At 46.1% G+C, this 20,620-nt stretch overlaps 1 protein-coding gene across 1 annotated transcript in view; it reads right to left on the bottom strand.

The window, feature by feature from the left end:
• Window positions 1–19,140, bottom strand: part of KLHDC3 (kelch domain containing 3) — a 73,023-nt gene extending 53,883 nt beyond the window's left edge. The window contains exons 1-3 of the mRNA XM_030195684.1: window positions 18,923–19,140; window positions 523–699; window positions 299–414 (exon numbers count right to left, since the gene is read on the bottom strand). Coding sequence (XP_030051544.1) covers window positions 299–414; window positions 523–699; window positions 18,923–19,082 — 453 coding nt within the window. The 5' untranslated portion in view covers window positions 19,083–19,140. The remainder of the gene's footprint in view (window positions 1–298; window positions 415–522; window positions 700–18,922) is intronic.
• Between the last annotated feature and the right edge of the window lie 1,480 nt (window positions 19,141–20,620).

Here is a 20,620-nt window from a genome sequence, read left to right as displayed (position 1 = left end):
TGAGCCCTGTTCCAATGGGATTCCTTGTATCCTCTGACGGCTAATCTTTTTACCTATTTACTTCCAGGTTTTGGCTCATTATATTGGCTCATTCTTACCATCGCAAAAAGTAACATCTTCCACATTCTATTTCTCTCCTTGTATGCCAGTCCCAGGCATTCATTACCCAATCAAAACCAGCGAGAAGTGCTACTGAACCATGAGCCCCACATCTTTTTCCTTACAGACCCTGACAGACAGCTCTCCAATCCCATTCCCAGTCCCTCTCCCCTCTGCTGCTGAAAGCATCTGCACCTACCAGCTGCTCATAACCTCCAAAGATGTACATGCTCTTTCCCAAGACGCAAGCTGAGTGTCCATCTCGAGCTCCTGGAATCGTACCAGATACCTTTGGAGTGAACCACTTGTGAGAAGCTGAAATGGAGAGGGAAGGAAAGAAAATAGCTCTCATAAGACTCCAAAGGCACAAAGCTTCACATTGAGGGATGTAAGGAATAAGGACACAGACACTTCTTCACTTACTGACGTCAAAGGCATACAACACATTGCAGGCACCTTCCATGTCATTACGGCCACCCCAAATATAGATGAGATCATCAATGAGGACAGCGGTGTGACCATATCGCATATAAGGAACCTCCCTTAACGGGTCCCAGCCACTGGAGCGTACTGTGGGGAGCTTTGTCCAGCGAAGAGAAACTGTGGAACAGACACACAGGATCATCTATCAACTACTTCCAAAATATGAAAGAATCTGAGAAAACACATGATCAAACCATAAACTGCCATGTGATGTTCACAGGAAGTGTGGTATATTTCATTTTATGTTGCAACATTTTTTATTGATGACATAACAGGAGTATTAGAACAAACATGAGTATGAACGAAATGGCCAATATCAAGACCTACAAAATTAAGGTAAGCAAGATATAACCTGTCATCAAGTTTTCCCCCAAGGAACTCCCTCAGCCCCCGCCCCCCTCCCTTCCCCATCCTATTCCCATCCCTTCCACCTGGATCAAGGAGAGTATAATTTGTCAGAAAAGTTTTCAAATACTATAAATAGCAAACAATAAGCACTATAGAATCATGCTAAGGAAAATATCAAGTACAATATCATTACAGTTTTTCTGTAATCTCCCATCCAATTCTTCCAATCCTCCCACCCTCTTACCTAGCCGAGAAAAGAAAGAAAAAAAAAAGTCAAAACCCAATGTGGAGCTCTAGGTTATAGGCGGGGGCCACCATCCTTTGTGTCCCTATCTAGCATTGAGTACAGAACCCCGCCCCCTGTTTTCCCATCCCCCCGCCCTAATATGCAATGCCTGATCCCCACCTGCCCCATTGAAAATCTATTCAAAATATGGTATATTACATTTGAAATAAACCATATCGTGTTCAGCAGAGTAGAAAAACTTCATCTCTACACATGCCAGACTATTTATTCTCTAAGAGGACCATGCTCAGGTTCCCAGCAATTCTGCCCCTCCCTCCTGGGATATTACTAAGATCAGTGCCAGGACTTCAAATGACCTGAGGAAAGCGCCAAGTTCCTCTCATTATCAGCAATACTGTGCAGTCTAGACAGTCCAGACTTCCATAATTGTTCTATCTGTAGTTCCAAAGACAGCTAACGAGGCAGATAACCCTGGGAAACCCTAGGGTCTGTTTCTGCTATTCCTGTTCTCACAGGGCTTTGAAGTTTAACTATCTTTGTAGCAGAGACTTATCTTCCATCTGGTGTTGTCTAAGGGGCAAATGGATTTGTTCTGTACATACATAAAAGAAGCTTGGTGTGTACAAAAAAGTAAAATTAGTTCTTACCTGATAATTTTATTTCCATTTCAGTGCTATGTCTCTTCCTAAAACCTGATTGTCTAGGGTGTAAGATGTTTTTAGATTCAGTATAAGATTGAAGTTGATTAAGTACTACTGTTTCCAGTACTTTTGATAAAAATGAAAGATTAGAAACCAGTCGATAGTTCCCAGGCATAGGTGCCCGGTACAAGAGGCTTGGGGAGGCTAAGCCTCCCTTGCTGCAGCAGGATGGATCAGCTGTGGAGTCCCGCTGCTCTGAGAGGTTTAAATTGTTGATTTACCTCCATCCTCAGAGAAGGAGCTGCAGTGAAAGCCCTCTAGCCTTGTGTAACCAGTTGTATAAATTGGTTTATGGTTTAATTTGTTTACCTTACTGCTTGGAGAGCAGGGGGTGGGGGGGTTGGCTGGAGGTGTCCTGGGTTGCCAGGGAGATATTTAACGAGGATGACTTCCTGACCTGCACTGAGGACAGATAGCAGCAGAACTGGATACTGGGCCAGCATGATCAGAAAAAGTCACCAGACAACAAAAGTAGAAAAGATCATTTTATTTTCATTATAGTGTTTTGAATATGTCCACTTTGAGAATCAGGTGCTCAACATTAAAAGTTTATATTTGCTTACTTATTTATGGCATTTTATCCCACATTAAACATGAATTGGGGTGTTTTGTGGCTCTACATGAGAATTGTGATGATATGACCTCTTGTTTCCTTTCTGAGCACACTACCAGAATTCTCATCCACACTCTTATCACCTCTCGCTTAAACTGTTGCAACTTGCTTCTCACAGGTCTCCCACTTAGCCATCTCTCTCCTCTTCAATCTGTTCAAAATTCTGCTGCATGACTAATATTCCGCCAGTGTCGTTATGCTCATATTAGCCCTCTCAAGTCACCTCATGGCTTCCTATTCATTTCCGCATACGGTTCAAACTCCTCTTATTGACTTTGCACCGCTTCAATTCTTTTTGCTAAGGATGTAAGGGGAATCGAAGCGGTGCAGAGAGTGGTGTGGGATTTGCGTTGCAGGACGTGTGAGGAGAGACTTGCTGGGCTAGACGTATGTGCTCTGGAGGAGGGGAGAGGCGGGGGTGATGTGGTGCGGACGTTCGGGTATTTGAAGGGTGTTAATCCGCAAACGAACCTTTTCCGGAGATGTGAAGGCGGTAGAACGAGAGGACATGAAATGAGATTGAAGGGGGGCAGACTCAAGAAAAATGTCAGGAAGTATTTTTTCACGGAGAGAGTAGTGGATGCTTGGAATGCCCTCCCGCGGGAGGTGGTGGAAATGAAAACGGTAACGGAATTCAAACGTGTGGGATAAGCATAAAGGAATCCTGTGCAGAAGGAATGGATCCTCAGGAGCTTAGTCGAGATTGGGAGGCGGGACTGGTGGTTGGGAGGCAGGGATAGTGCTGGGCAGACTTAAATGGTCTGTGCCAGAGCCGGTGGTTGGGAGGCGGGGCTGATGGTTGGGAGGCGGGGATAGTGCTGGGCAGACTTATACGGTCTGTGCCCTGAAGAGCACAGGTACAAATCAAAGTAGGGTATACACAAAAAGTAGCACATATGAGTTGTCTTGTTGGGCAGACTGGATGGACCGTGCAGGTCTTTTTCTGCCGTCATCTACTATGTATGTTACTATGTATGTTTCATATTTTTGACGGTCTGCATTTTCCGTATGGGTGGTATATTGGTGTATTAGGTTCTGCCCAGCGTAATATTTATGGTACAGTAAGGTTCTGAGTGTGTTTTTGCACAAAGTTGTGCATAGTGTTTTGCAGTTGAGCGATTGTGCTTAGAATATCCTTTTGCAACCACTTTATTCTTTGACATATGATACATATCTAATATCTAAATTTAATAAAAGGTATTGTGACTTATTTTTATTTTTTTCTGTGTGTTATCAGACAATTATGGATTTAAGCTCCACCCCTGGCCCCACCCCCTTTAGCCTCCCCAAACAGTTGGGCCATCGACCGCCTATGTTCCCAGGGGAAGATGAATCCAGGGTAGGTTTTTTCAAGATAGGTTTTACCAGTGCCTCTAAGTGTTGTTGGAACTATTCCTTCTGTAATGCTTTTTATAATGATTAAATATAAGTGCGCTTGTAGTTTTACTGAAGCACTTTTCAGCCAGTTAGATGGAATCAGATCTAAAGCACTGTAAGCTGGTGAAACATGTGATATCAGCTTTTGAAATGATATTAATGATGGGATGTCGAATTGATGCCATGTCCCTGATAGAGCTAGAGGTGAATTTAGAGCAAGTATTTCCTCTATTTTTTTTTTTTTGGCTTATCAAATTGCAGCCTTAAGTCATCAATCTTTGAAATGAAGAATTTTGCCAAAGTTTCAGATTCTATACATACTGTCTCTGTATGTAAACCTGGTTTAGATGTTAAGTATTTCAGAATACGAAAGAGCTGCTTAGATGAATTTGAGGCATCCTGTATTTGTTTTTGCCATTTTCAGCTGCTTGATATAATAGCGTTGGCATTTTTTACATTTATCTTTTAATTCTGTTTGTCGTTTACGCCATAGTCGTTCAGCTCTTCGTACTTGCTGCTTGCATAGTTTCAGCCCAGAATGATACCATGACTGAGATCTTTTTATTCTTGGTTTCATTGTTTGCAAAGGGGCAATATTGTCATTTTCCTTGGGTGCTGACTCCCAAGGTGGACCCTAGCCTCAGGTAACTATGATTGGGATTATTCTTCCCAGTGTGCATTTGTCCACATTAAATTTCATCTGCCATTTGGATGCCCAGTCTTCCAAATTTCCTAAGGTCTTCCTGCAATTTTTCACAGTCAGTATGTGTTTTAACAACTTTGAATAGTTTTGCGTCATCTGTAAATTTAATCACCTCACTTGTCATTCTAATTTCCAGTACAGATCCCTGCGACACTCCACTATTCAACCTCCTCCATTGAGGAAAAATGGCCAATTAACCATACTCTCTGTTTTCTGGCCAATAACCAATTTCTAATCCACAATAGGAAATTGCCTCTTAGCCAACGACTTAGGGAGGTAAAATTCCTTGATGAAATCAAGGACAGCTTTAAGGAGCAGCTGGTACAGAAGCCGACAAGAGAAAGGAAAAATTCTAGACCTAGTCCTTAGTGGAGCGCATGATCTGGTGCAGAAGGTAATGGTGCTGGGGCCGCTTGATAACAGTGATCATAATATGATCGGATTTGATATTAGCTTTGAAGTAAGTATACATAGGAAATCAAATACGTTAGCGTTTAACTTTCAAAAAGGAGACTATGATAAAATGAGAAGAACAGTAAAAAAAACTTACAGGAGCAGCTGCGAGGGTCAAAAATGTACAATCAGGCATGGATACTGTTCAAAAACACCATCCTGGAAGCCCAGGCCAAATATATTCCACGTATTAAAAAAGGACGATGGAAGACCAAATGACAGCCGGCATGGTTAAAAAGTGAGGTGAAGGAAGCTATTAGAGCTAAAAGAAAATCCTTCAGAAAATGGAAGAAGGAACCGACTGAAAATAATAAGAATCAGCATAAGGAATGTCAAGTCAAATGCAAAGCGCTGATAAGGAAGGCTAAGAGGGACTTCGAAAAAAAGATTGCGTTGGAGGGAAAAACACATGGGAGGGGATAATTGAACAGCGCCGGCCATCTCCGAATATGGCGCCATGAAGGGGCAGAGCCAACTGTATTTTCAAAAAAGATGGCCGGCCATCTTTTTTTTTGATAATACGGTTGGGGGCGCCCAATGTCAGAGATGGCCGAGTTTGAGCTGGTCTGCTTCAGTTTTTGCTTATAATGGAAACCGAAGCCGAGATCGCAAACCTGACCAAATCCAAGGCATTTGGTCGTGGGAGGGGCCAGGATTCGTAGTGCACTGGTCCCCCTAACATGCCAGGACACCAACCGGGCACCCTAGGGGGCACTTCTAAAAATTAAAAAAAAAAAAAAAAATTTAAATAGCTCCCAGGTGCATAGCTCCCTTACCTTGGGTGCTGAGCCCCCCAAATCCCCCCCAAAACCCACTCCCCACAACTCTACACCATTACCATAGCACTTATGGGTGAAGGGGGGCACCTACATGTGGGTACAGTGGGCTCCCATTTACCACCACAAGTGTAACAGGTGGGGGGCGCGGATGGGCCTGGGTCCACCTGCCTGAAGTACATTGCACCCACTAAAAACTGCTCCAGGGACCTGCATACTGCTGTCAGGGAGCTAGGTATGACATTTGAGGCTGGCATAGAGGCTGACAAAAAAAGTTTTTAAAGTTGTTTTTTGAGGTTGGGAGGGGGTTAGTGACCACTGGGGGAGTCAGGGGAGGTGATCCCCGATTCCCTCTGGTGGTCATCTGGTCAGTTCGGGCACTTTTTTGGGACTTGGACCTGAAAAAAAAAAAGGGTCCAAAAAAAGCGGACCAAATTTTCGTGAAGGCCGGCTTTCTTTTTTCCATTATCGGGCAAAGCTGACCATCTCAACGCACGCCCCCCGTCCCGCCTTTGCTACCATGCCGACATGCCCCCTTGAACTTCTGCCGGCCCCATGACGGAACGCAGTTGAAGCCGGCCAAAATCGGCTTTCAATTATACTGATTTGGCTGACTTCAGGAGATCACCGGCCATCTCCCGATTTATGTCGGAAGATGGCCGGCGATCTCTTTCGAAAATCAGGCCCATAGTAAAAAATTTTTTTAGGTATATTAAAAGCAGGAAGCCGGCAAAAGAATCGGTTGGACTGCTAGATGACCGAGTAAAAGGGGCGATCGGGGAAGACTAAGCCGTAGCGGAGAGATTAAATGAATTCTTTGCTTCGGTGTTCACCGAGGAAGTTTTGGGTGGGATACTGGAAATGGTATTCGAAGCTGACGAATTGGAGAAACTTAATGAATTCTCTGTAAACCTGGAGGATGTAATAGGGCAGTTCTACAAACTGAAGAGTAGTAAATCTCCTGGACCGGATGGTATTCATCCCAGAGCACTGATAGAACTGAAAAATGAGCTTGCGGAGATATTGTTAGTAAAATGTAATTTATCCTTAAAATCAAGCATGGTACCGGAAGACTGGAGGGTGGCCAATCTAACGTCGATTTTTAAAAAAAGGTTCCAGACGAGATCCGGGAAATTATAGACCAGTGAGTCTGACGTCTGTGCCGGGCAAAATGGTAGAGACTATTAAGAACAAAATTACAGAGCATATTAAAAAAGCATGGATTAATGAGACAAAGCCAACATGGATTTAGTGAAGGGAAATCTTGCCTCACCAATCTATTACATTTCTTTGAAGGGGTGAAAAAACATGTTGATAAAGGTGAGCCGGTTGATATTGTGTATCTGGATTTTCAAAAGGCGTTTGACAAAGAACCTCATGAAAGACTACAGAGGAAATTGGAGAGTCATGGGATAGGAGGCAGTGTTCTATTGTGGATTAAAAACTGGTTAAAAGATAGAAAACAGAGAGTAGGGTTAAGTGGTCAGTTTTATCAATGGAGAAGGGCAGTTAGTGGGGTTCCCCAGGGGTCTGTGCTGGGACAGCTGCTTTTTAACATATTTATAAATGACCTAAAGATGGGAGTAACTAGTGAGGTAATTAAATTTGCTGATGACACAAAGTTAGTCAAAGTTTGTTAAATCGTGGGAGGATTGTGAACAATTACAAGAGGACTTTACGAGACTGGGAGACTGGGCGTCTAAATGGCAGATGATGTTTAATGTGAGCAAACTGCAAAGTGATGCATATGGGAAACAGGAACCCGAATTATAGCTACGTCATGCAAGGTTCCACGTTAGGAGTCACGGACCAAGAAAGGGATCTAGGTGTCATCATTGATGATACGTTGAAACATTCAGCTCAGTGTGCTGATGCGGCTAAGAAAGCAAAGGTAAAATTATGTATAATCATACCTGATAATTTTCTTTCCATTAATCATAGCTGATCAATCCATAGACTGGTGGGTTGTGTCCATCTACCAGCAGGTGGAGATAGAGAGCAAACTTTTGCCTCCCTATATGTGGTCATGTGCTGCCGGAAACTCCTCAGTATGTCGATATCAAAGCTCCATCCGCAGGACTCAGCACTTAGAGAATTACACCCACGAAGGGACACTCTGCCCAGCTCACCACCGCCGAAACGGGGGAGGGGAATTAACCCAGCTCATCCCCACACAAGTGGGGGAGGGGAATCCGTCCAGCTCATCCCCGCGGAGCGGGGGAGGGACACCACACCCGCCGATGCGGGGGGATCTGGCTTATCCTGCAACCGCAACCGCGGGAGGAGCTGACTGACCCTAACACCGCCGAAGCGGGAGGGGTACAAAGCTGCCCTACAGCCGCACGAAGCGGGAGGGAGTGCCGGCAGAATTTAAATCTCAATCCAGCCCCGAAAACGGAGGGGAGAGGAATGCAGCAGCTCACTGTAACACAAACTCGTCTTAACTCTTGAAGAATCCAAGTGAAAAAACTTGAACACGAAGTCTTTCTGAAGTAACTGAAGACTAAACTTGAACCTGAAATGCAACCAGAATAAAAACAGTACAGATATCTGGGAGGGGCTATGGATTGATCAGCTATGATTAATGGAAAGAAAATTATCAGGTATGATTATACATAATTTTACCTTCCATATCATCAAGCTGATCAATCCATAGACTGGTGGGATGTACCGAAGCAGTACTCACCCAGGGCGGGACATAGAAATCCCTGACCTCAACACTGAAGCTCCAAACCGGGCCTCCGCCCGTGCAGCCACAGTCAAACGGTAATGCTTGGAGAATGTATGAGCCGAAGCCCAAGTTGCCGCCTTGCATATCTCTTCCAAGGAGACGGATCCGGCCTCTGCCATCGAGGTCGCCTGAGCTCTCGTGGAGTGAGCCTTCAGCTGGATAGGCGGCACCTTCCCTGCGGCCACATAAGCCGCTGCAATGGCTTCCTTGACCCATCTTGCCACTGTAGGCTTAGCAGCCTGCAGACCCTTACGAGGACCTGCAAACAGGACAAACAGATGATCCGATTTCCGGAAATCATTGGTCACTTCCAAGTATCTGATGATGACTCGTCTCACATCCAGATATTTAAGAGCAGAGTACTCCTCTGGGTAGTCCTCCCTACGAAAGGAAGGGAGACATAGCTGCTGATTCACATGGAAGCGAGAAACAATCTTGGGCAGGAAGGAAGGCACTGTGCGAATAGTCACTCCTGCCTCAGAGAACTGTAGAAAAGGCTCTCGACATGAGAGCGCCTGGAGCTCGGAAACTCTTCTGGCTGAAGTGATAGCCACCAAAAAGACTGCTTTCAACGTCAGGTCTTTCAGAGATGCCCTTGACAAGGGTTCAAACGGCGGCTTCTGCAATGCTCTTAGCACCAGGTTGAGATTCCACGCAGGCACCACTGAGTGCAGAGGAGGGCGCAGGTGATTAACCCCCTTGAGAAAGCGCACCACATCTGGCTGCGAAGCCAGGGAAGCACCCTTCAGGCGGCCCCTGAAGCAAGCCAGAGCCGCTACCTGGACCTTAAGGGAACTGAGCGACAGGCCTTTGTCCAGACCTTCTTGCAGGAACGTCAACACTGAAGAAATTGGAGCAGTGAAAGGAGAAAGAGAGCCTGCTTCACACCACGCTGCAAAGATACGCCAAACCCTGGTGTAAGCAGTAGAAGTAGAGCGTTTCCTCGCTCTCAGCATAGTGGCGATGACCTTGTCTGAGAAGCCCTTCTTCCTCAGACGCTGCCGCTCAATAGCCAGGCCGTAAGCCCAAAGGGGGAGGGATCCTCCATCACCACGGGACCCTGATGTAACAGGCCCTGCTCCACTGGCAACCGCAGAGGATCGTCGACTGAGAGCCTGATCAAGTCCGCATACCAGGGACGCCTGGGCCAATCCGGACCCACCAGGATTATCCTGCCGGGATGCTTTGCCACCCGGTCTAGTACCCTGCCCAACATGGGCCAGGGCGGGAACACATAGAGAAGCTCTTGTGTCGGCCATTGTTGGAGAAGAGCATCTACTCCCAGGGATCGAGGGTCCCGTCCTCTGCTGAAGAAGCGCGGCACTTGGCAATTGGCCGATGACGCCATCAGATCTAGGCTCGGCTGGCCCCAGCGCTTCGTGATGTCCAAGAACGCCTGAGCAGATAGCTGCCACTCTCCGGGCTCCAAGGTATGGCGACTGAGAAAGTCCGCCTTGACATTCATGACTCCGGCAATGTGGGCCGCTGACAGCTGTTCCAGGTTCGCTTCCGCCCACTGGCATAGACTCATAGCTTCCTTGGCTAGAGGGGCGCTCTTGGTACCTCCCTGGCGGTTGACATAGGCCACAGCCGTGGCATTGTCCGACAGGACCCGTACAGGCTTGAACACCAGTACCGGGATGAACTCCAAAAGCGCCAACCGAATGGCTCTGAGTTCCAGGAGGTTGATAGACCACTTTGCCTCTGCAGGAGACCAGAGCCCCTGCGCTGTCCTTCCCAAGCAGTGGGCTCCCCAGCCCGATAACGAGGCGTCCGTCGTGACGACAATCCACTCTGGGGACACCAGAGGCATTCCCGCAGACAACTTGTCTGTCTGCATCCACCAGCTCAGCGCCTTGCGCACTGCTGGATCCAAGGGAAGACGCACAGCATAATCCTCCGACATCGGAGTCCAGCGCTGCAGCAGAGAGTGTTGTAGTGGTCTCATATGAGCCCTGGCCCAGGGCACTACTTCCATCGTGGCCGTCATAGAGCCCAACAGCTGCACATAGTCCCAAGCCCGAAGAGGAGAGGCTACTAGGAACTGGTCCACCTGAGCCTGAAGCTTGACAATCCGATTGTCTGGCAGGAACACTCTGCCCACTTGGGTGTCGAATCGAACTCCCAGATACTCCAGGGACTGAGTCGGGCGCAGCTGGCTCTTCTCCCAGTTGATGATCCATCCCAGGGAGCTCAAAAGAGCAACTACCCGGTCCACAGCTTTGCCGCACTCTACATAAGAGGGGGCTCGGATCAACCAGTCGTCCAGATAAGGATGGACTTGTACTCCTTCCTTTCGCAGGAAGGCCGCTATGACCACCATTACCTTGGAAAAGGTCCGCGGAGCAGTAGCCAACCCGAACGGGAGGGCTCTGAACTGGAAGTGTCGGCCCAGGACTGCAAAACGCAGAAAGCGTTGATGAGGAGGCCAGATGGGAATATGCAGGTACGCTTCCTTGATGTCCAAGGATGCCAGGTACTCCCCTGCCTTCACTGCCGCTATAACAGAGCGGAGAGTCTCCATGCGAAAGTGCCGCACTTTCAAGGCCCGATTGACCCCTTTGAGGTCGAGGATAGGCCGGACAGAACCTCCTTTCTTTGGTACCACAAAGTAAATGGAGTAACGCCCCTTGCCAAGCTGACTTTCTGGCACCGGAACGACCGCACCCAGGCGGATCAGATTGTCCAAAGTCTGCTGCACTGCCACAGCTTTGACCGGAGACTTGCAGGGAGAGAGTACAAACCCGTCTCTTAAGGGTCGGCAGAACTCTAGCTTGTAGCCGTCTCTGATGACTTCCAGCACCCAAGCGTCTGAAGTTATTGTGGTCCACTCGCCCAGAAACGAGGACAGCCGTCCTCCAATCTGCACTGGGGCGTGGACCAATACCCCGTCATTGGGTACGAGACCCTGGGGGAGGACCGGAGGGAGCACCTCCGGGACGGCGGTCTCTGCGAAAGGAATGCTGCTTGGGGGAGAAATTCCTCTTAAAGGAAGAGGGGGCAGAAGCACCCGACCTGCCCGGGCGGTACCGACGGGCTTCCTGAAACCGTCCTCTGGAGGTACCGGGACGAGCACTCGCCCGAGCCCTGACCTCCGGTAACTTCTTGCCCTTAGACGTGCCGAGATCAGTCACGATTTTGTCCAGCTCGACCCCAAAGAGCAGCTTGCCTTTAAAAGGCAATCTAGCCAGGCGGGATTTTGAGGCTTGGTCAGCAGACCAATGTTTCAGCCAAAGCCACCGCCGCGCAGAGACAGTCTGAGCCATGCCTTTCGCTGAGGCTCTCAAGACATCATACAGCAAGTCTGCCAAATAGGCTAAGCCCGATTCCAGGGCTGGCCAATCATTCCTCAAGAAATGATCCGAGGGGGAAGCCCGCTGCACCATAGTCAGGCACGCCCTGGCCACATAGGAGCCGCAAACTGAGGCCTGCAAACTTAAAGCAGCCGCCTCAAAGGACGACCTTAAAGCCGCCTCCAATCTCCTGTCTTGGGCGTCCTTTAGGGCCGTGCCACCTTCCACCGGCAATGCCGTTTTCTTAGTCACCGCAGTGATTAAAGAATCCACGGTAGGCCACAGATAGGCCTCACGTTCACTCACAGCCAAAGGATAGAGGCGGGACATAGCCCTAGCCACTTTAAGGCTCGCTTCTGGGACATCCCATTGAGCCGAAATTAAGGTGTGCATGGCATCATGCACGTGGAAGGTTCTAGGCGGGCGCTTGGTCCCCAGCATAATGGCAGAGCCAACAGGGGCTGAGGGAGAGACGTCCTCCGGAGAGGATATCTTCAAAGTGTCCATGGCCTGTAACAACAGGTTGGGCAAATCCTCCGGGCGAAAAAGCCGCGCTGCAGAGGGGTCATCCGCTCCATCCGAGCGGGGATCCGTCTCCACCAAGGAATCCGCAAAGGACCGTTGGGAGACCTCAGACACGCTGCCCTCATCTACATCGGAGGAGACAAATTCCTCCAAGGCCTGGGAATCAACCCGAGGGCGTTTACCTCTGGGAACCTCAACCTCTTTACCAGAGGAGGGAGCGGGGGCAGCGTTGTGCATGAGGAAGGCCCGATGTAGCAGCAAAACAAACTCGGGGGAGAAACCCCCCAGACTGTGCACCTCCGCAGCCTGGGCAACAGCCCTAGGCGCGCTCTCAACCGGCGCTCGCAATAGCGGGGGAGAGACATGCTGCGCATCCAAAATGGCGTCCGGCGCGAAACTCCGCGAAGGAGCCGCGCGGGAAGAACGGCTCTTAACTTTAGCCGCTTGTGTGCCGTCGCCCAAATTAAGGGCGTTCATGGCATTAATGTCTCCAACCTCAAGGGCGGCCCAAGAAGAAGCCGTCCGAGCCGCGTGGCCGGCCAAGATGGCGGAGGCGAGGAGCGGGGGATGGGCGTTTATGGCGGGAAAAACCGCCACGCCGGAGGAAGGACCGGGACATGCATCGGTTGCGAAACTGTCACCCACCAAGGGCGAATCCGGCTTGAAGACCCCCGCATCCCCTCTAGAAGCGCTCGAGCGACCCGGGGAGCGACCCTTTGCGCCCTCGCCCTCCGACGCCATGAGCCACGAGGAGAAGAATCGGGGAACCCCCGCCCGCTATAAAAAGGTAAAATTACCTGCTGTCTGCTCCGAGTTGTAACGACCTGGTGTCTCAGTGAGTAGCTGCAATAGACGCTTAAATAAACGTCGAAATAAACGCCTTTAAGGCCGTTCAAAATTTTTTTTTTTTTTTTTTTTTAACGGAGCCAGCGGGAGGGGGGAGAAAAGGAGGGACCTGGCACCACCAGGTTTGCACTTGCTCAAAAGAGCCCTCAACCCCAGGCACTCAACAAAACCTAAAAATTAGGCTTGGAGGCCTAGCCAGAGCTGCTGCTGTGTGTGACCACCACCTGCTGAGATAGAGAACATACTGAGGAGTTTCCGGCAGCACATGACCACATATAGGGAGGCAAAAGTTTGCTCTCTATCTCCACCTGCTGGTAGATGGACACAACCCACCAGTCTATGGATTGATCAGCTTGATGATATGGAATAGAATGTTAGGTATTATTAGGAAAGGAATGGAAAACAAAAATGAGGATGTTATAATGCCTCTGTATCGCTCCATGGTGCAACCTCACCTAGAATATTGTGTTCAATTCTGGTCACCGCATCTCAAAAAAGATATAGTGGCATTAGAAAAGGTGCAGAGAAGGGCAACGAAAATGATAAAGGGGATGGGACAACTTCCCTATGAGGAAAGGCTAAAGCGGATAGGGCTCTTCAGCTTGGAGAAAAGGCAACTGAGGTGAGATATGATAGACGTCTATAAAATAATGAGTGGAGTTGAACGGGCAGATGTGAAGCATCTGTTTATGCTTTCCAAAAATACTAGGACTAGGGGGCATGCGATGAAGCTACAATGTAGTAAATTTAAAACGAATCAGTGAAAATTTTTCTTCACTCAACGTGTAATTAAACTCTGGAATTCGTTGCCGAATGTGGTAAAGGTGGTTAGCTTAGCGGAGTTTTAAAAAGGTCTGGAAGGCTTCCTAAAGGAAACGTCCATAGACCATTATTAAATGGACTTGGGGAAAATCCACTATTTCTGGGACAAGCAGTATAAAATGTTTTGTACATTTTTGGGATCTTGCCAGGTATTTGTGACCTGGATTGGCCACTGTTGGAAACAGGATGCTGGGCTTGATGGACCTTCGGTCTTTCCCAGTATGGCAATACTTATGTACTTATGACTTTTCAATTTTCTCAGGAGTCTCTCATGATGAACTCTGTCAACAGTTTTCTGAAAATCTAGATAAGCTTCATCAACTGGCTTACCTTTATCCACAAGCTTATTCACGCCTTCAAAGAAATGAAGCAAATTGTTGAGGCAAGACTTTCCCTTGGCTGAACCCATGCTGACTGTCCCATTAAACCATGTTTTTCTATGTGTTCTGTAATTTTATTCTTCTAATAGCTTCCGCTATTTTGCCTGGCACTGAAGTCAGGCATACTGATCTGTAATTACCCAGATCACCCAGGAACCATTTTTAAAAATCGGCTTTACAATGGACACCCTTCAATCTTCAGTACTATGGACGATTTTAACAGCAGGTTACACATCATTAACAGCAGATCAGTAATTTCACATTTGATTTCTTCCAGTGCCCTAAAGGTGCATACCATCCAGTCCAGATGAATTACTTACCCTTATCGATTTGGCTCAGTACTTCTTCCAATGAGTGGATGAGGCGATGGTGTCAGGGAGGAGAGCTTTAGATTCGTTATGAACTGGGCAACATTCTGGGAAAGGGGGAGCCTATTCCTGAAAAATGGGCTTCACCTTGACCAGGGTGTAACCATACTGCCGGGATCAACATTTAAAAAGGAGATGGAGCAGTTTTTAAACTAGAAACTGGGTGAAGGCCAACAGTCACAGGAGGACAGGGCATCCCAATAGCGAGGTTTCAAGAGAGACCATAGTAGACCAGGAGCTGTATTTTCAAAGCACTTAGACTTACAATGTTACTTAGTAATCTATGGAACTTTGTAAATCTAAGTGCTTTGAAAATTAACACCCAGGTGTCATTAAATGCAGTGGAAAAAGCCAACCTCAGTGTCCATGGTTACCAAAGTTTATTCTTCAGTAATCAAACTTACAGAATGACCCAACAAGGGCCATGTTTCGACAAACACAGTCTTCGTCAGGGGTATCTTCTAAATCAGCAAGTTATGTATTGTCACACTCAAAAAGTCATAATAGCACTACTTTGAAAACACACAGCGATGCAGCACTCCACAGACGCTGTTCTGACTTTTTGAGTGTGACACCCTGGACACTATGGTAGGATTTTTCCACTTTTTTGGTTTGATCCTGTAACAGTGTGGACTTTTAGTGCCTGTTGTTGTTTGGTCTTGAAATACAGAGCAGACAGATTATAAAGATTGCAAATTATCACTGTCAACTGCTGAGCAAACTGTAAATAGAAACAAGAAAGATTCTTTGAAACTGCAAACACAGGAAGCCTAAGAAATAAGATGGGAGAGTTGGAATATATTAAACTAAATGAAAACATAGATATAATAGGCATCTGAGACCTGGTGGAAGGAAGATAACCAACTGGTCACTGTCATACGACGGCACAAATTATAACTGCAGTGATAGGGTAGATCAAATTGGTGAAGAGGTAGCATTATATGTTAAGGAGAGCCTTCAATTGAATAGACTAAGAATTCTACAGGCCACAACACACATCTTGGAATACCTATGGATAGAAATTCCATGTGTAAAGGGGAAAAGGATAGTGATAGGAGTTTACTACTGTCCTCCGGGCCAGGATAAAAAGACAAGATACAGAAATGTTATCAGATATCAGGGTGGCTAACGAACTGGGGAACACAATAATCATGGGTGATTTCAGATACCCTGATATTGACTGGGTAAATGTAACATCAGGGCATGCTAGGAAGATAAAATTCCTTGATGAAATCAAGGACTGCTTTATGGAGCAGCAGGTTCAGGAATCAACAAAAGGAAGAATAATTCTAGATCTAGTCCTTAGTGGAGCGCATGATCTAGTCCAGGAGGTAATGGTACTGGGGCTGCTTGATAACAGTGATCATAATATGATCAGATTTGATATCAACTCTGGAGCAAGTATACATTTCCTAACACATTAGCATTTAATTTTCAAAAAGGAGTGATAAAATGAGAATGGTAAAAAAAAAAAAAAAACACACACACTTAGGAGCAGCTGCAAAGGTCAAAAAGTTACATCAGGTGTGGATGTTATTTAGAAACACCATCATGGAAGCCCAGACCAGATATATTCCATGTATTAAAAAGGAAGTAAGGCTAAACGACATCCGGCACTGTTAAGTGAGATGAAGGAAGATAAAGAGAGACTTTGAAAAGAAGATTGCGTTGGAGACAAAAACATATTAAAAACTTTTTTTAGGTTTATCAGAAGCAAGAAGCAGGTAAAAGAATCAGTTGGACCACTAGATGACCAAGGGGTAAAAGTTGCACCCGGGGAAGGTCATTGCGGAGAGATTAAATTAATTCACTTCAGTCTTCACTGAGGAAGATGTGGAGAGATACTAGTGCCAGAAATGGTATTTAATACTGATGAATAAGAGAAAACAAACAAAACTCTATAAACCTGGAAGATGTAATGGGGCAATTTGAAAAACTTAACAGCAGCAAATCACCTGGACCGATAGAACTGACAGATGCGGTTCATGACGATACCTGCGTTGTACACTGATTCGAATTGGTTTTTTAATCAGCTTCACGACCAGTCTTGGAAATACATTTTAGTTTATTATTTCCAAGATCCCTGATGCAGGCTGACTGGGCCAAAACACAAATCGTGTCGTGTTGTGTTCCATGTTTTTTAGAAGCCTACTGAATAAACTTTGGTTTGAACATCAACTGTGAGGAAGTTTCTTTGCTCTACTTCTCTACTTTTGGTGCCCCCTCTACTACTACTACTACTATTAAACATTTCTATAGCGCTACTAGACTTACGCAGCGCTGTACAAATTAACATGAAAAAAACAGTCCCTGCTCAACAGAGCTTACAATCTAAATTGGACAGACAAACAGACAGCTAGGGGTATATACAGTATATACAGTAGAGTATATTCCTTCTGTTTTGTGACTCAAGGTGCATTAAGGCCATAATGATTCTCCCATAAATCTCCTCTAGACCAAATGCTGAACACAAAACAAAAATGAGATCAAAATACAAAACAAAAGAGGATCGTGAAAAATTACAAGGGGACCTTACGAGACTGGGAATTTAAGTGGCAGATGAGTTTAATGTGAACAAGTGCAAAGTGATGCATGTGGGAAACAGGAACCCAAATTATAGCTACGTAATGCAAGGTTCCACATTAGGGGTCACTGACCAGAAAAGGGATCTAGGCGTCATTGTTGATGATACGTTGAAGCCCTTTGCTCAGTGTGAAGCGGCTGCTAAGAAAGCAAACAGAACGTTAGGTATTCTTAGGAAAGGAATGGAAAACAAAATGAAGATGTTATAATGCCTTTGTATCGCTCCATGGTGTGACTGCACCTCGAATAGTGTGTGCAATTCTGGTCACCGCATCTCAAGAAAGATATAGTGGAAATAGAAAAGGTACAGAAGGGCGACAAAAGTGATAAAGGGGAAGGGACTACTTCCCTATGAGGAAAGGCTAAAGTGGCTGGGGCTCTTCAGCTTGGAGAATTGACGGCCAAGGGGAGATGATAGAGGTCTATAAAATAATAAGTGGAGTGGAACGGGTAGACGCGAATCGCTTGTTTACTCTTTCCAAAAATACTATGACTAGGGACAAATCAGAAGATATTTCTTCACTCAACTTGTAATTAAACTCTGGAGTTCTTTGCCAGAGAATGTAATAAAAGCAGTTAGCTTAGCAGGGTTTATAAAATGGTTCGGATAGTTTCCTAAAAAAAAAGTCCATAAGCCATTATTAAAATGGACTTGCGGGGACTGTTTAAAATGTGGGGCAAGCGGAGCATCTTTGGGCCACATGTTTTGGTCCTGTAAGGGCATTGAGAAATTTTGGAAATCAATTGTTTGTTATGTTGCCAGTATATGGAAGCAAACATGGCATTATGACCCAGCCCTACTATTTGGATGCCCTGATTTAGGCTTCGCGACCAGGAGGGGATATGCTGCATTTGTATCGAGAGCCATAATTATTGGCAAACAGACCATCTTGTCAGAGTGGATGTCCTATCAGTACCCCACATTGCAACAATGGTGGGGTCGCATGATCTTTATGCTTCGAATGGACAGAATGGACATTGTAGATTTCGATTCTACAACTGGAGAGTGCTTTCAATGTAGGTGGAGTCCATTCTGGAATACAATGACACCTGCAGCTAGGAGTCATCTATTGAACCTTTAGATACTGCTGTGTTACATGGAATGAGGGACAGAAGCAAAGGGAGGTTTGGGGTACAGAGTAGGAGGGAGGGTGGGTAGTATTTTGTGCAAGGTATTTTTCATCATATAGGGTTTGGAGGGAGGAAATAGGGGGAAGAAGGGGTGGAAAAGGGGGAGAAATACTTTAAAATATAGGTGTAAACTTCACTGAGGAATATGGGGGTTTTTTATATGTAATGAATCGCTGTAAACTAATGCAAGTGAAGCGTGTATCTGTATATGACTTGTTTAATAAAAATAATTTAAACATAAAATAGACTTGGGGAAAATCCACTGCTTATTTCTAGGATAAGCAGCATAAAATATATAGTACTTTTTTGGGATCTTACCAGGTTCTTGTGACCTGGATCGGCCACTGTTGGAAACAGGATGCTGGGCTTCATGGACCTTTGGTCTGTCCCAGTATGGCAAATGAAAGAGCAGCAAGTTTAACACACTATTGGAATACACTCACCTGCATTGAAGACATGCACATCAATCTGTCGTAATGTCTCATAATCTTCTCCAGAGCAATAGCCCCCAAAGGAATAAATTTTGTGTCCAACAGCCACAGCAGCATGATTGACCCTCCGTGGCCCTCCTTCCAAGTGTACACTCCACCGCAACATTCCCATCCACCCTTGCCACACGGTGCACACCAAAATCCTATCACAGTCCCACTGCCATGTTGCGCTGCAAGAAAAAGGGCAGAGTGAAATATTCACCACCAAAATGTTTTTATTTTTTGTTTTTGTTACATTTGTACCCCGCACTTTCCCACTCATGGCAGGCTCAATGCGGCTTACATGGGGCAATGGAGGGTTAAGTGACTTGCCCAGAGTCACAGGGAGCTGCCTGAGGAGAGAATTGAACTCAGTTCCTTAGTTCCCCAGCACCAAAGTCCACCACCCTAACCACTAGGCCACTCCTCCACTCCATTCCCATCCACCCTTGCCACACGGTGCACACCAAAATCCTATCACAGTCCCACTGCCATGTTGCGCTGCAAGAAAAAGGGCAGAGTGAAATATTCACCACCAAAATATAGTCAAGAAGCAGAGAAAGAGGGGAAAAAAAAAGAAAAGAATAGGAAAGAGACATCTTGCACCAATCTATACCATACCACGAGAGAATAATGTCCCTGAGTCACACACATTGACCCTCACCAAATGCAGAATAAAAGTGACCACAAACCAAACCAGCAGTAATTTTATCCATCTGGATTTAGCTCACACTTCTAACAGTAGCACAAGGTGAGAGTTACATGCAAGCGCATTAGGTGTTTTCCTGTCCCCAGAAGGCTTACAATCTAATTTTGTACTTGAGGCAGAAGAGGGTTAAGTGAGTTGCCCAAGGCTGCTCTAATCATCAAACAAACTATAAACCCCAAGAAGCCAGACACTGTCTGCACTTGATAACATTAGGTTGTTTGATAAAGAAAATAGTTAAAAAAAAGGGGGGGGGGGGTTCTGGACAGATGAATGACAAATGAGAAGGTCCTTTGCAGCAGTAATGAGGGTGCTTGAGCTCTATTTTCTCCAAAGTAAATCCATAAAGTAATGGTGAGGAGGTAATCGTGGAAAGTGCTGAAGTAACCTAGATGTGGCTTTTTATTTTCTAAGACACAAACCACAACCAAGGCGGAAGATGAACCAAAACAGACCAGAAAAACCATAGGGAGTAAGAGCACCAGAAAAGTTTAATAGGACCCTACACGGTCCGTGTTTCGGCCAATAGGCCTTCCTCAGGGGTCCTGAATCTGGTGCACCTCCGAGATACTCATAAAACAAAAAGCAAAATGACTGAACTGGACAAGGTAGCAGGTCCCTGGTATGTTAGAGTGCTCTGTGCAGTTCAGTCATTTTGCTTTTTGTTTTATGAGTATCTCGGAGGTGCACCTGTAAACGTCAGATTCAGGACCCCTGAGGAAGGCCTGTTGGCCGAAACACGGACCGTGTAGGGTCCTATTAAACTTTTCTGGTGCTCTTACTCCCTATGGTTTTTCTGGTCTGTTTTGGTTCATCTTCCGCCTTGGTTGTGGTTTGTGTCTTACTTTACGGGAGATTTGGACCTTCCTTTTGTTTGTTTGGCAATTTTTTTATTTTCTAACCCAGCTGTTTTCTGTGCTGTGCACAGTGCTGGTTGGATTTCATTACTTGTTTAACATTTTGTT

The sequence above is a fragment of the Microcaecilia unicolor genome, chromosome 3 (genome assembly GCF_901765095.1).
Source record: "Microcaecilia unicolor chromosome 3, aMicUni1.1, whole genome shotgun sequence".
Classification (NCBI taxonomy): domain Eukaryota; kingdom Metazoa; phylum Chordata; class Amphibia; order Gymnophiona; family Siphonopidae; genus Microcaecilia; species Microcaecilia unicolor.
Note: the sequence above shows the minus strand (reverse complement) of the source record. Positions and strands in the feature narration are given on the sequence as shown.